The sequence below is a fragment of the Sceloporus occidentalis genome, unplaced genomic scaffold (genome assembly GCF_023333645.1).
Source record: "Sceloporus occidentalis isolate IW3139 unplaced genomic scaffold, rSceOcc1.0.p SCAF_10, whole genome shotgun sequence".
Lineage (NCBI taxonomy): Eukaryota > Metazoa > Chordata > Lepidosauria > Squamata > Phrynosomatidae > Sceloporus > Sceloporus occidentalis.
In genome coordinates this window covers 23,360,663-23,375,498 of record NW_028316990.1, presented here as the reverse complement: position 1 = coordinate 23,375,498, position 14,836 = coordinate 23,360,663, and the positions used below count along the sequence as shown (strand labels likewise).

Sequence of the window (14,836 nt, the reverse complement as noted above, 5' to 3'; positions counted from 1 at the left end):
TTGTAACGTACCGTTTTTAAATAACTCGTTATCTATACATGTTTAAGCACAGTACCGATGCTATAAAAATATAGCAAACATACAAAAATATACAATTTTTCTTCTTCCTCTTCTTCTTGTAAAAATTCCCATATAAATTACTTGCAATAATGTGAAACCGGCCCCAGGAAATATGAGGGCAGATGGAGTGCCACAATGGAGGGAGAAGGGAAACATGGAAGGTGTCCTGGGGAAAAGACGCAAGGAACGGCCGCCTTCCAGAGGCCACCAAGGACAGTCAAAGGGCCAGAGAAACCACCGTCCAGCAGTCGGTTTCAGTGGAAGGAGTGGTTTATTTCAAACTAGAGGTCAATGTGGGCTACTTTGGGGATGAGACCCTCCAGGGGCCACAGGTTGGGAAATACCCTCTCCCCAAAAAATCAGGTTTATAAAAACTGGTAGTTTTTTAATGTCAAAAAGTGACAGTGTGCCCTGCAACCCATTCCAAAGCGGAATACAGGTTGAGCTTCTCTTATTTGAAATGTTTGGGAACAGAAGTGTTTCAGATTTTGGAATATTTGCATATACATAATGAAATACCTTGGAGATGGAAAACTAACCAAGTAAATGCGGCTTGGCATGTGATCCATCAGGCTCTAACACCCAAATGAGCTACTAGGTTGCCTTCTTGTCTAAACTTTAAAGATCTTGGCCTTTATGAACATTGCATTTCCTAGTCTCTTATCTGCTCTTTTCCTACAAAGTGACTGCCAGGCACCTTTTGCAAATGTGTTAGCACTTTGGAGGGTAACTACCAAGAAGTGGGCACATCTGTGGTCATATTCCAGTGGCCTGTTTCACATTATGATTTACAACAAAACAAAACAAAAAATACTGCTACCATGATATATTATTATCCTGCTCTTATTTTAAAAGTCGCATGTGTCACTGTTAGCTAAGGCAAGCAATGATTAAAGTGCTGGGCAGTAAATACAAAAACCGTAAACCAAATATATATATATGAAATACATATGTGTGTGTGCGCATGCACACACATGCACATTATAAAATAAAACATACTCAAATGGTACTCCTCCAACTCTTAAACAACACAGCCAATGCAACACACACAAACCCACTCAAATGGTTTTCAGCAGAGGGAGTTGATGCGCTGGAATAACAACCCATCGAAACCGGCTCATGGGATCCTATTCCAAGCTTCGACCCTCCGACTAACCCTTTCCAAAATAAGAAATGCTGGAACCTTGTCAAACATGTTTTGGTGTCGCCCTATAGCCTACCATTTTCCAGACAGGTAGATTTTTAACCTTTTAGCCAAAGGATAAGGCCCCTTTCCTTTTTTTTTCCCTTGAGCTGACAGTATTTTTAAATAGACCTACCATTAAAATTCTGGAGCCAGAAGTAAAATGGACAGAGGAGATTGTCTTGGGAAACCCTCCTCCATCCAAGGAGAATCTGCTAAATCAGCCTGACAAAAATTCTTCCCTCCAAAGGGCAGCTTCTTTGAGAAGTCTTCATCAAACATGAGATGAATCTGGCCCCAGTGCAAGCCATCTGGGACTCATCTTGGCCATCTTGGGCCAGTGGTTTGCCCAGGTTGTTTTGCTTCTTCCTTCAGCAGTTTTCAAGAAAGTCAACAGGTTGCAATTTTCTTTTCTTTGAAAGAAACTCTTTCATTTCCTCATGAGCTTTCTCTCCTAGGGATTGGGCGTTCCACTTTCTGCTGCTGCCCAGACAAAAAGACCATTTCCTCTTGCTACAAGGATGCCATCGCAAAAGCTTTTTGGTTCTTCTTACTTCCTTGGGCTTCCCTGTTCTTCAAGGTAACTGTAGTAACACTGCTCCTGCTATCAGGCGGGTGATCTTCAAGGCACTACAGGCTTTGTGGAAATAGCTGCCGTCTTTCCAGATCTCCTTGTTCCACGCTGAACATACTGTAGCTTTCACCCTACAAACAGAAGGAGAGGCAAAGTTTCTGGCCTCGGAGTTTGAGGATGCGAAAAGAAAAGCCTCACCCGCTTCCGTTTCACAACACCTTTCTGGTCTTCCCAATTAGGGAACGTTGCTGTTATTGGCCACTGGGGTGCACCCGGTTTTTGGCACCTAACGGTTTCTTTCTCTTGACTGCCGGCACAAGCAAGGTCTGCGTCTTAGGTGGTGTGAGCAATGCACCCTGGTTCATGCCCTGGCTGGCTCGGACTATCCTGATGGGCACAGAGCCACCTGGGTGGCAGGTGGGCAGGAGATGGCTGCCGTTGGAGGCTGCGTTGGAGGAAAGGGGCCTCGGACTTCCTTGGGGTGGGTGAGGATGGCTGTTTGCTGTCATCTCGGCCTTCTGCCTTCCTTTCTTTTTGGCCTGCCAGTTCCGTGCTCCCTCCAACTGGCACTCAAGGCGACCCACGTCCTCCGTCACCTCATTCACTCGATCAAAGCGGGTGAGGAGAGTTTCCAAGAGGGAGAGCAAGCGCTGGACCTCGGCGTCCACTTCACAGCTGTCCTGAGTGCTGGGCGCCAGACTGAGCCCATCCAGTTGGCTGGAGGAGGTGGAGGCGCGAGAGGTGTCCGAGGTGGCACTGGGCGTAGGGCCCTGCAAGGAGCGTGAATCCTGGCTGGACGAGCGGGAGGGCAGCGGCTCCATCCCTTCGAAGCGGACCTTGTGCCGGAACTGCAGAAGAAGAAAAGGAAAAAGGTAAGACAGCCATTGGGGCTTTATAGAACTATCTAGCGCACTGGAACACCAAGATTTTTTATTTTTGGTGAGCCACAACACAGACGTGGTTTATTCTGGCCCTCAACTCTTGGTGGGTTCAGATGCTTCACTCCACTTTTAATTCTACTGCTAACCCTCAGTATACTGGACTCCCCAAAGGGTCAGAAAATATCCCAAAATTCATGTTTTTTCATCTAGATGATTTAAAGTTAATATTTTGAAAGTGATCTGCAATGACACAAGGACATTATTCCACACCCAAATATATCTGTGGCAAAAGTAACAATATATGCGGTTTTTAGATCTCATATCTATATATACATATATATGTGATATATTTTTAAAATGCATAAAAATATATTTAAAAACTGAGAAAGAGAAGGATTGACCAAGCATTTTAAAAACGTTCTGTACTTATAAACTAAAAAAATGTTGGCTCATTGCAAAACCATCAAAAGAGAGGGCTGCAGTAAGTTATGCAATTAAGAAATCTGCATGTTATAGACAGATTGAAAAAATCACTTTCCTTCCTAGGCACAGAATGAAATATTTTGTTTAATAACTGAGGTGGGGAGGGGACATCATTATTATTTCCTTCCCTCGGCCTCTCCCCATTGCTGCTTCCGATCTCAGAATGGGGAAAAGTGAAATGAGTCTCTCTGGTCTGATCTCATTTCCAAACACACACAGAGAGAGATGCACCCTGGATCTGTGTCCTTACTTCCTTGGCTTTGCTGAATCCCATCCACATCTTGAGCCTCCGAACAAAGAGCTCCACCATTTCATAGTCCTGGGATTCAAAGGCCGGCCGGTACATTTCAAAGCGGGTCTCGCGGTAGTGATGGATGAGCACAGCAGCAAAGAGTCGCAGCACGACCCATAACTCCAGGACGACGTAGCTGGCGTAAAAGAGATGGGAGAGACCCACGGGTTCGGGGAGGAAGAGGTGCAGACTTGCACTGCTCCGGAGGGCTGTGAAAAGGAGCTGGAATGACCTGGAGAAGCTGCAGAAGGCCTCAGAATGGGAGGAGAAGAGCTGCACAGAGGAGACACAGAAGTTGCCATCAGGGCTCAAAATAGCAATACTGGCCAGTGTGCACTGGACCTCCCCTGAGCTCAATTTATTCAATGCCAACCTCCTTTGCTCACCATTTGTTGACAGGATCAAGCCCCTTCCCACCCACTAAGCACCTTTCAATATTTATCCACACTAATTCCTTTCTCCGTGTTCCTGCCTTGCCTTCACTCAGGTCTGCAAAGACCCGTGAGAAGTTGAAGTATGGCTTTTCTGTGGGTCGGGGCTTCTAGGCAGAAGCCACAGGGAGACAAAGGGGTCTATTTTGTCCTCCTTACAAAATGAGTTGGTCCCCCCACTGGAGTAGAAGCATCAACCCTTTGTTCCATCCAGAGTTATTGTTATCATTGCGTGCCTTCAAGTCGTTTCCAACTTATAGCGACCCTAAGGTGAAACTATCAAAGGATTTTCTTGGCAAGATTTGTTCAAAGGAGGTTTGCCACCACTGCCTTCTACTATACCACACTGGCTCAAAGTAGACCCACTGAATCAACAGGATCTACCCACATCTTGGTGGCCCATTCAACAGCTTGAATCCAGCAGATCTACTGGTTCAGTTCTTGAATGACAAGTCAACACATTGCCAAATCTCATTGAGTCAGTAGGTCTGCTGTAGTTGCAGTGAACCAGCAGGATTCAAGCCACTTCTTGATTCCGGCTACTCAGTCCCCCCAAAAAGTCATTCCAGATTTACCAGGTAGCCCAGCTGTGCGTAAGCCACAGTGAGGATTGCGAAGACCACCGCTGTGGCAAAGAGCTCCTTCATGGATCGTTGCAAAGTTTTGCCAAACATGGACCACTGCCGGATGAAGCGCAGCTGTTGGGAAACCTGTTGGGAGACAAAGCCAAGAATGAATGCCTGTTACAACCATCTGGCCTATGTGACATCCACTTCTGTTGGCCATCCTTACCTTGACCGTCAGCAAGAAGAGGAGAGAGGCAGCCAGGCAGCTGAAGACATCCTGGAGAGACGCCACCTCATAGAAGCTGGTGAAGCCCTCCCTGTTCTGCAGGTACTTGGCCCACTGCCGATCGGCCAGAGTGGCCTGGCTCAGGTGGATAATGACAGTGCAGGTGGTAGCCAGGATGAGAAGCCACTGGCCATAGCTGCTGAGGAGGCCAAAATAGGCCCTGCCCTCCTTCTTGATGGAGAGGGACTCGGAGACCACAAAGTAGACCACCACAGCCATGAGGATGACCTGGAACCATGGAGGAAGTTGGAGAAAAAGGAGGGCAAGATTGAACCCCAGACACATCAAAGTGGGGCTGCGTTGTAGGGAGAAGGACTTAATGGTGCACCCCAGAAAGAATTGCAGTTAAGCATCCTTTCCTTATGGAGGATCAATGGCTAGCATCAAACTGTACAAAGACACTTGCAGGACTTGAGAAGACGTCCATCTGAAGGATGGAAAGAATATTAAAAAATGTTGAAATGAGAGACAGAAAAGTCAGAAAACTGTGATGAGGAGAAGTCTGGCAAAATGAGAAAATTCACTTATCATGACTTTGGCATCATGAAAAAACTATATTGGGTTTGTGTGTGTGTGTGTGTGCAGAAAACAAGTTTCTTGTCCATAAGAACAAGGTTATTTCTGTACAGAAAATATTATTTTCAGCATGAGAAATGCTGTTTTCTACACAACCCCCCACCCTTCTGTGTGTGTGAGATCAGGAAGTCCTGATCTGCAAATAGTTATTGAAAACTGCCCACGTTTGAAGGACTCCCTCACAGGGAGGGGGGAAATCGTAAAATTCTTGCCCAAGACAATGAAATTTACCAAGATTTGCATCACATCTCCAGTCCACTCCAGTATCAAATATATAAAATCCAACAAAAAGAAAGATTTGTGTATGAACATGTGTGCCAAATAAATAGTTTTTTGTGGGGTTTTTGGGCAATGTGGCCATGTTCTAGCAGAGTTTTTTCCTGACGTTTCACCAGCATCAGATGCTGGCAAAACGTCAGGAAAAAACTCTGCTAGAACATGGCCACATTGCCCAAAAACCCCACAAAAAACTATGGATGCCGGCCATGAAAGCCTTCAACTTCACAGTGCCAAATAAAACTTCTGAAGCCTGCAATGGACTAATCCAGCTGCCCCATTTCACACACCAAAAGTAAATAAACCCCATAAGCCAGAGCAGCCCCAGCAGCGGTGTCTACAGGGTTTCCCCAGTGAGCGCAATCCTTGGGACTGACCATCATGAGGAGCTGGAGGGTGACTCCCTTGCTGAGCGGAAGGAGTGGCAGAGAGGTGACGGCCAGCGCTGGCAATGCATGTCCGGCTATGGGAAACTCCAGTCGGAGGGTGACCACGGCGTGCAAACCCAGGCCAGGGTTGTACTGGGTCAGTTCCATAAAGATCGCTTGGCTCCTGCAGGGGAGGAAGATGGATGAATCAGGCAGGCAGTTTGGGGGGAAGACTGAGTTTGGGTGAGACAGTTGGTTTGGAAAAGAGCAGATGGGAGAGTCTAAGGCAGGGACAGGAGTTTTGTGGCCCTGAACACAAATGTCCATTGTGGTGGAATTCAAAGATACAGCCGTGTAAGTCTATAGCAGTGGTCCCCAAACTGTGCCCTTTAAGAGATTTTGGACTTCATCTCTCAGAAGCCTCAGCCATGATGGCCAATTAGTCTGGGATTCTGGGAGGTGAAGTGCAAAACCCCTTAAAGAGGGATGGGTGAACAAGTTTGGGTGAACAAGTCTTGTCTCAATCCAAGATGGATCAGCCTGGCAAAAGAAGGACACATTCCCTCCAACAACATCTGAATCCTTACACATTGTTGATCCAGTTGTTCTGCTGGAGGAGCTCCAAGCGGACCCGGCTTTCCTCCAATGTGGTTCCCAGCTCCTGGACATAGCCCCCACTGTCATAGAAGGAGAGGTACCCCCAATACAAGCCCCTGAAAGAGAAGAAGGGAGGAAGGTTAAGCCTAGGTATGGAGAGTCCTCCTTGCCCATCTTCAGTGGATCAGTTTCTGCTGAAGTTTGGCTCCATCCAAATATTCTCAGCAACTGAATATGGAGATAGCTGAAGGCATCTCAGCTGAAGGCATCTCAGAGGCAGAAGATGGAGCAAGCTTGTTTTCTAGAGGCCAATGGATTCAAATGGCAAGAAAAGGGATTCCACTTAAACACCAGGGGTGCAACTACATTTTATATGAATGATGCAGTTTGGCACCACTTTAACTGCCATGGTGCCATCTTACAGAATCTGGGGATATGTAGTTTCTTGAGGCACCATCACTCTTTAGCAGGAAGGCCCAAGACCTTGTAAAACCACAGGATGGAACTACAGCACTTAATAAAGCAGTGCTAAACTCCATTGTTTCTGCAGTGTAGGTGCACCATAAGAACCTCTTGACTGTGAGAAGTTTTCAGAATAGAATATGCTGCTTGTGGACTCTTCTTCTTTGGAGGTCTTTAAACAGAAGTTAGGCAGGCAACTTTCAGGAGTGCTTCAGTTGCGTTGCAAAATGGGGTTAGATTAGATGGCCCTTGTGACCCCTTCTGAATCTAGGATCCTGTGACTAAGCACTCCTCCTTCTGCCAGTTTTTCCTGTCTTGCCTTTGTATTGTCCACAGCTAGCTGCATTCTGGAACTCCCTCTTTCTACTGCATAAACTTCACTTCTTTTTCCATCAACTTTTGAGATGTCAAGCTTTCTCCCTTAGGTTTCCCATCTTGTCTCAATCTTTTGAAAAATCTATTTTTAAAAAATATAACTTCCTAACATTTCTAATCATTGTTGACTTGTCTCTGAAAGCTCACTCCGTAAGGTGCAGAAGAGAAAAATAAATTAAAAACTCAAGGGCTTTACTGTCAGCATTTCTCAAGAGATTGTATTCTTTTATTTAACTGCTACCAAACTGCTCAAGGCAGAGTTATGGAGAAAAATGCTTTATTCTGAGCACTGCAATTCTTGTGGATCGCTCCTATACAGTTTGCATTTTTTTAAAAGAAAGAATGGGATCCCCCAGGAAGTCACCAGGGCATCACTTGGATGGAGAGAAATGGGGAAGACTCTCTCTTTGAACCCACAGCCAGGTCTGCATCTGCCTTGGCAGTTGGCAATGCGGAGATGAATGCAAATGACAAAGGGAGACCTGCAGGCAGTGGGTCACACTGTCACGGAAAGCACTTCTTCTGGCTAGGATGATGGTGGGTTTGGAGGAGGGCATTGGCACTGCTTACCCAGCAAGATCTGGTGGCGAATATGTCCACTTTTCTGTGTGGTTGCCAAAGTTGTTCTTCCAGCCAACGGTATAACTGGCGGTGTCAAAGCTACCAGAGCCAGTAAGGCATTTCTCTTCAGGGGCAGAAGTCCCACCAAGGACACGGTGAACAGAATCTGGACACTCCACTAAAAAGGGGGGAGAAAGAAGGACCATGGGGTTCTCTGGATGTCCCAGCTCATGTCACATCACTATTCCCTTCTCTTTCTTCCCAACATTCCCATGACTCTCAATGATGCCTTCCAACATTAGCATTTCTGCCCAAGTTTCTATCTTAGGATTTGCAAAGCTGAGCATCAGGGAAAGTGGAGATCCATTGGGCCACTCATACCCATCTCCCACTTCCTTTTAATATTTATCTATCTACATACCTATCATCACCTGCCTTTTCCCAGCCCAGCATACCGCAAATCCCAACATCTATTAATTGCCACGTACCTTCTTGCAAACGAATTTGCCGTAGCCGTGCGACTCCAAGGGTGTTGCTGAAGCCTCCCTGCCCGGACTGGTTGTTGTAAAGGTAGGGCAACAGCTCCTGCGACATCCACACCCAAAACTCATCAGATCTATGCGGATGGGATCGGGGAGAGAAGACGAAAGGGATAACACTGAGTACAGAACAGGACTTTCCCACTTAATAATAATAATAATAAGTTTTATTTATAGACCGCTATTCCGCAATGATCATAGCGGTGTACAGTAAAAATCGTAATGCGATACAAAATACAAGGTGACAAAGGAGGGAGAAGTCTCTTCCTTCAGGCAGTCCCTGATGTTGCTGGGTCTGCCTGATGGCTCCCTCTGAGGCCGAGATGACAGTTGAGGAGGGAGGGGCCACTTCCTTCAGGCAGTCCCTGATGTTGCTGGGTCTGCCTGATCACTCCCTCTGAGGCCAAGATGACAGGTTAAGGAGGGAGAAGTCTCGTCCTTCAGGCAGTCCCTGATGTTGCTGGGTCTGCCTGATGACTCCCTCTGAGGCCGAGATGACAGTTGGGGAGGGAGGGGCCACTTCCTTCAGGCAGTCCCTGATGTTGCTGGGTCTGCCTGATGACTCCCTCTGAGGCCGAGATGACAGTTGGGGAGGTCGGGGCCACTTCCTTCAGGCAGTCCCTGATGTTGCTGGGTCTGCCTGATGACTCCCTCTGAGGCCAAGATGACAGTTGGGGAGGGAGGGGCCACTTCCTTCAGGCAGTCCCTGATGTTGCTGGGTCTGCCTGATGACTCCCTCTGAGGCCGAGATGACAGTTGAGGAGGGAGGGGCCTCTTCCTTCAGGCAGTCCCTGATGTTGCTGGGTCTGCCTGATGACTCCCTCTGAGGCCGAGATGACAGTTGAGGAGGGAGGGGCCTCTTCCTTCAGGCAGTCCCTGATGTTGCTGGGTCTGCCTGATGACTCCCTCTGAGGCCGAGATGACAGTTGGGGAGGGAGGGGCCTCTTCCTTCAGGCAGTCCCTGATGTTGCTGGGTCTGCCTGATGACCCTCTGAGGCCGAGATGACAGTTGGGGAGGGAGGGGCCACTTCCTTCAGGCGGTCCCTGATGTTGCTGGGTCTGCCTGATGGCTCCCTCTGAGGCCGAGATGGACTTGGACGCTCTTTCCATCCTCTCATCTCCCACTTATGTAAGGTGATCAATGCCCTCTTCTTCCAAGACTTCTGTCCACTTTTGCAACCTTCTGTCCAGGAGGAATCCCCAAATGTCCTCCAATTTCAGCATATTTGACACCTGGTGTGGATCATTTTTTAACACACACCCGAGCAAAAGAGACTGCCTATCTCTTTGGGCTTACCCTAGCACAGCGATTCCCAAACTTTGGTCCTCCAGGTATTTTGATTTTCAGCTCCCAGAAGTCCCAGCCAGCCTGGCCAACAGTGGTTCCCAACCTTTCTTTCTTTCTTTTTTCTTTTTAAATAGTCTTTATTAAAGTTTACAATATATACACCAACAAAACAGTTGCTTTCCATCATTCTTTTACATAAGTTCTTGTAATTACCCCCACCCCCCATGATTGATTATAGTAAATACTTTCTTAACAGCTGTTCAAATATATTTCTCTATTTAGGCATAATCTTTATGTAACTACGATCCTTCATAACACACTTTCTGTGTGTAAATAATAATAATAATAATAATAATAATAATAATAATAATAGGTTTTATTTATATACCGCCCAATCACTGGGAATCCATATATATATATGAATATATATATGTTTCTAAGCTTTAATAACCCCAAAGATTACATTTTAAACTAAGCTTTTTCCTTAATTCTTCACCCCAACTGATATATACACTATAAAGTTTGTTTAATTCAGAAAGAAATAATAAGAGGAAATAAAGATTACTGAAAATGTTATATTATGTTGTCCATCTGTCTTTACAATATTTCACCAATGGGTCCCAGATTTCTTTTGACTCTTCAGCTTTATCTCTTAGTGCCATTGTAGTTTTGTCCATTTCCACTATTTCCAAAGATTTATAAAGCCATGTATCCATTGTGAGGACTTCTGAATTTCTCCAAACTTTAGCTAGAGACATCCTTGCGGTTGTTATTAAGTACAATATCGGTTTTAATTTCTGTCTTATTTCCTTACTATCTACCATATTCAACAAAAACAACTCAGGGTCCAGCTTCAATTCAATTTGATATATCTTTTGTATAGTCTCCTGAATCCCACTCCAAAAGGTTTGCACCTTAGGGCATGTCCACCACACGTGGTAAAAAGATCCAACATTCCCGTTATACCTCCAACATAGGCCTGTACTATTTTTATAAACTTTACTTAATCTGGAAGGGGTCAAATACCATCTGTGAAACATTTTATTAGGTTTTCTTTTATATCCATACATAATGAAAATTTTAGGTCCTTCCCCCAAGCTCTTTCCCATTTTTGCAAATTTATTATGTGTCCTATGTTTTTTGCCCAGCTAATCATACAGGGTTTAATTCTTTCCTTTTCCAATTCTAATTTAAGACAGAGTTTATATAATTTCGAAATCAACCATTTCCTTTCCCCCCTACTAATAATCTCATCCAATTCTGTTTCTTCTATACTGAATCCTGTTTGTTTATTATCTGTCCTATAACGTTTGACCAATTGAAAATAGGAAAACTATTGTAATTTGATTCCTTTCTCTTCTAATTCTTCCTTTGATTTCATTATTTTTTCCCTTTTTCTATTTTTAAGATTTCTTTATATCTCAACCAAACTCTACCCTCTATACAGATTCTTTTTAACAGTGCTTCATGTGGGGAAACCCAATCTGGGATGGTTCTGGATAATTTTCCTTTATAGATATTCCAAACTCTCAATAGTGATTTTCTGATTATATGATCATTAAAGATTTTGTTCTGAGACATCTTCCCATACCATAAGTATGTGTGCCACCCATAAACTAAGTTAAATCCTTCTAAATTTAGTAAATTGTGGTTTTCCAACTATATCCACTCCCAGATCCAATCTAAACAGCATGCGTGGTAATATAGCTTGAAATCTAGTAGGGCTAATCCCACTTTTTCTTTACTGTCTGTTAATGATGACCACTTTATTCTTGATTTCTTATTTACCCAAATGAATTTAAGTATATCTTTTTTCCATTGTCCGAACATTATGTCGTTTTTTATTACTGGTAAGTTCTGGAGTAGAAAGATTATTTTGGGAAGCACACACATTTTAAGTATGGCAATTCTGCCCATCGAAGATACCGGTACAGTGCTACCTCGGGTTACGAAATTAATTCGTTCCGCGGCGCCGTTCGTAACCCGATAAATTTCGCAACCCGAAAAGCCGCTGGAAAGCCGCTGGAAAGCCGCTAGCCGCGCTTCACTTTTAAATTTCGCGCCGAAAATTTTTTCGTAACCCGAAAAAATCTTCGTAACCCGGAACAGTTTTTTTAAATCTAACTTTTTCGTACCCCGAAAATTTCGTAACGCGGTGAATTCGTATCCCGGGGTACCACTGTATTTGCAATTTTGACCAAATTTCCAAATTTTTCTTTATTTCTTGCCAAATTATCCTATAATTGTTATCAAATAAATAACTATTTTTGTTTGTTTTATATATATCCCTAGATATTTAACTTTTTTCTGTACCTGGATTCCAGTTTTTATTGTAAACATTCTTGTTTCCTTTTTTCCAAATTACATGTAATCAATGCTGATTTAGATTTATTAATTTTAAATCCCACGCATTCCCCAAAATCATTGACTAATTGTAAAACTTTTTCGGTGTTTACCAAAGGGTTTTCAACTATTATGACCAAGTCGTCCAGGTATGCCTTAATTCTGTATTAATGACCTTTTATTCTGGTACCTTTAATTTCTTTATTGTCTCTTATCTCATTACATAATAACTCTATACACATTATAAATAGTAGAGGGGAAAGGGGGCATCCCTGTCTGGTACCTTTCTCAATCTTGAATTCCTCTGTTTTAGATCCAGTCACAATAATACTTGCTGTTTGTTCCGAATATAATTGTTTTATCTAATTTACCATATTATCTCCCAGACCTATTTTTTGTAGTAATTTTAACATATATTGCCAATTCAAATTATCAAATGCTTTCTCTGCGTCAAGAAATATTAATGCCAATTCTTTACCTGGGTTTTTTTTTCATAATACTCAATTATATTTATGATTGTCCTTATATTATGTTTAGCATGCCTCTTTGGTAAAAAACCATTCCGGTCCTCTTTTATCCAATTTTGCAATAAATTTTTGAGTCTTTCTGCCAATATGCTTGCGAATATTTTATAATCCGTATTCAGCAATGAAATGGGCCTATAATTTTGGGGGAGGCTGGGATCTTTACCTTCTTTAGGAATCAGGATTATATTTGCTTCTTTCCAGGTATTAGGAATACCGTCTTTGATTATTTCATTAAATACTTTTCGGAGAGGGCTAACCAATTCATCCTGAAACAGTTTATAATACATCATTGTGTATCCATCCGAACCTGGAGCTTTCCCATTTTCCCCTTTGTTTATTGCTTCCCTTATCTCTGATTTCGTGATTGGATTATTTAATAAAGCTTTAGTTTCTTCTTTTAGGGTTCCCAACCTTCCTAATGCTGTGACCCTTTAATACAGTTCCTCATGTTGCGGTGACCCCCAACCATATTGGAGTGGTGTCTTGGTTCCTAAAACCATCGGAAAACACATATTTCTGATGGTCTTAGTCTTCCCACAGCATTCCAAAACCTTCTGGATCCAGTCCTGTTCCACTTTGTGGTTCTGTGCCTTCAGGTCATTTCTGATATCCCTAAGTGTGACGTATCATAGGATTTTCTTGCCATGATTTGCTCAGAGGGGGTTTGGCATTATCCTCTTCCGAGGCTGAGAGAGTGTGATTTGCCCAAGTTCACCAAGTGGGTTTCCATGGTTGAGTGGGGATTCCAACTCTGGTCTCCCAGAGTCCTAGTCCAACACTCAAACCACTACACTACAATATATGACAGACCTCTTTTAAATTAATGTTGGTTTAGTTGTTTTTTAACTTTTGTATTAACGGCATTTTTAAGAATTGTATCGTGTTTTTGAAGTTGTATGTTGCCTTGGTTTCTGTACTGGGAGAAAGATGGGATATCAATCAATCAATTAATTAAATTTTGCTTTGTTTTGTCTGTATTCCACCCCACTAAATAAAGGAGACATGAAATGGAGTTAGTGGGTAAAAGTTGTTAAACAAAAAAGTCTTGCGAGACTCGGTATGCAAGAGGTGCACCATGTTAAGAACTACATTAGACACACTTAGGCTGCTGCCACACTGCAGAATTAAAGCAGTTTGACACTGCTTTCACTCTCATCACTCCATCCTATGGAATCCTGGGATTTGTAGTCTGTTGTGGTGCCAGGGCTGGACTTTGAAATCTCAGGCATAAGAGAGGCAAAAGGCTTGGGCTGCATTTACACTGGAGAAATAATCTGTTTTGAGACCACTTTAACTGCCTTGGCTGAATGCTATGGAATTCTGGGAATGGTGGTTTGTTCCAGCACCACGGCAGAATGGCAGTTAAACCCCTGTAAAACTCTCTGACCAAGGTGACCAATGCCCTCACCCCAAAATGTAGGGCACTCAAGCAAAAAGTGTAGGACATGACCAAAAATAAAAGCTAAAAACACCCATGTAATTATAAATTCATGCTTCTTAGCCATGATCCAAATGGAGGACATTTTGAAATGTGACAGAAGAGGACATGTCCTGGAAAAGGAGGAGGATGCCTGGTCACCTTGTCTCTGGTCCAAAACACACCGCAGAAATAAAACAATGCTGGACTGAAATGCCCAGAGTTCCTCACCAAAGCTGCATCCACACTGAGGAAATAATCCACTTCGAGAGTGACTTAACTGTCCTGGGTTAGTGCTGGGGAATGCTGGGAATTGTAGTACACTGTGGCCCCAGAGCTATCTCTGACAGGGAGTCCCATAACCCTCCAAACGTAGTTGAACTGCAGTGCCCAGAATTCCTCCCCAGGTGCATCCATACTGAGGAAATGGTCCAGTTTGAGACTGCTCAGTGCTGGGGAATCCTGGGAATTGTAGTCTATTGTGGTCTCAGAGCCATCTCTGACAGAGTAGTCTCAACGTCTCCCAAACACTAGCATTCCCAGGATTCCCTAGCATTGAGTTAAAGCAGTCTCAAAGTGGGTTGTTATCCCTGCAGTGTGTGAGAGAGATATAAAGGCTAGAGACTGGATTCACTCATTAACTCACAAAAGGAGGATATCTGTGTCCAAAACACACTGCTTTGACTGCCAGGGCTCAGTGCTATGGAATCCTGGGCATTGTAGTTTATTGTGGCACAAGAGCTCTCTGACA

General features: G+C 43.8%; 1 protein-coding gene across 1 annotated transcript in view; it reads right to left on the bottom strand.

The window, feature by feature from the left end:
* The window catches only part of PKD1 (polycystin 1, transient receptor potential channel interacting), a 102,595-nt gene continuing 87,759 nt past the window's right edge, over positions 1 to 14,836 (bottom strand). Inside the window, exons 39-46 of the mRNA XM_089540766.1 lie at positions 8,460 to 8,587; positions 7,981 to 8,149; positions 6,564 to 6,689; positions 5,986 to 6,160; positions 4,697 to 4,984; positions 4,480 to 4,614; positions 3,432 to 3,746; positions 1 to 2,665 (exon numbers count right to left, since the gene is read on the bottom strand). Of these exons, the coding sequence (XP_089396892.1) occupies positions 2,069 to 2,665; positions 3,432 to 3,746; positions 4,480 to 4,614; positions 4,697 to 4,984; positions 5,986 to 6,160; positions 6,564 to 6,689; positions 7,981 to 8,149; positions 8,460 to 8,587 (1,933 nt within the window). The 3' untranslated portion in view covers positions 1 to 2,068. The remainder of the gene's footprint in view (positions 2,666 to 3,431; positions 3,747 to 4,479; positions 4,615 to 4,696; positions 4,985 to 5,985; positions 6,161 to 6,563; positions 6,690 to 7,980; positions 8,150 to 8,459; positions 8,588 to 14,836) is intronic.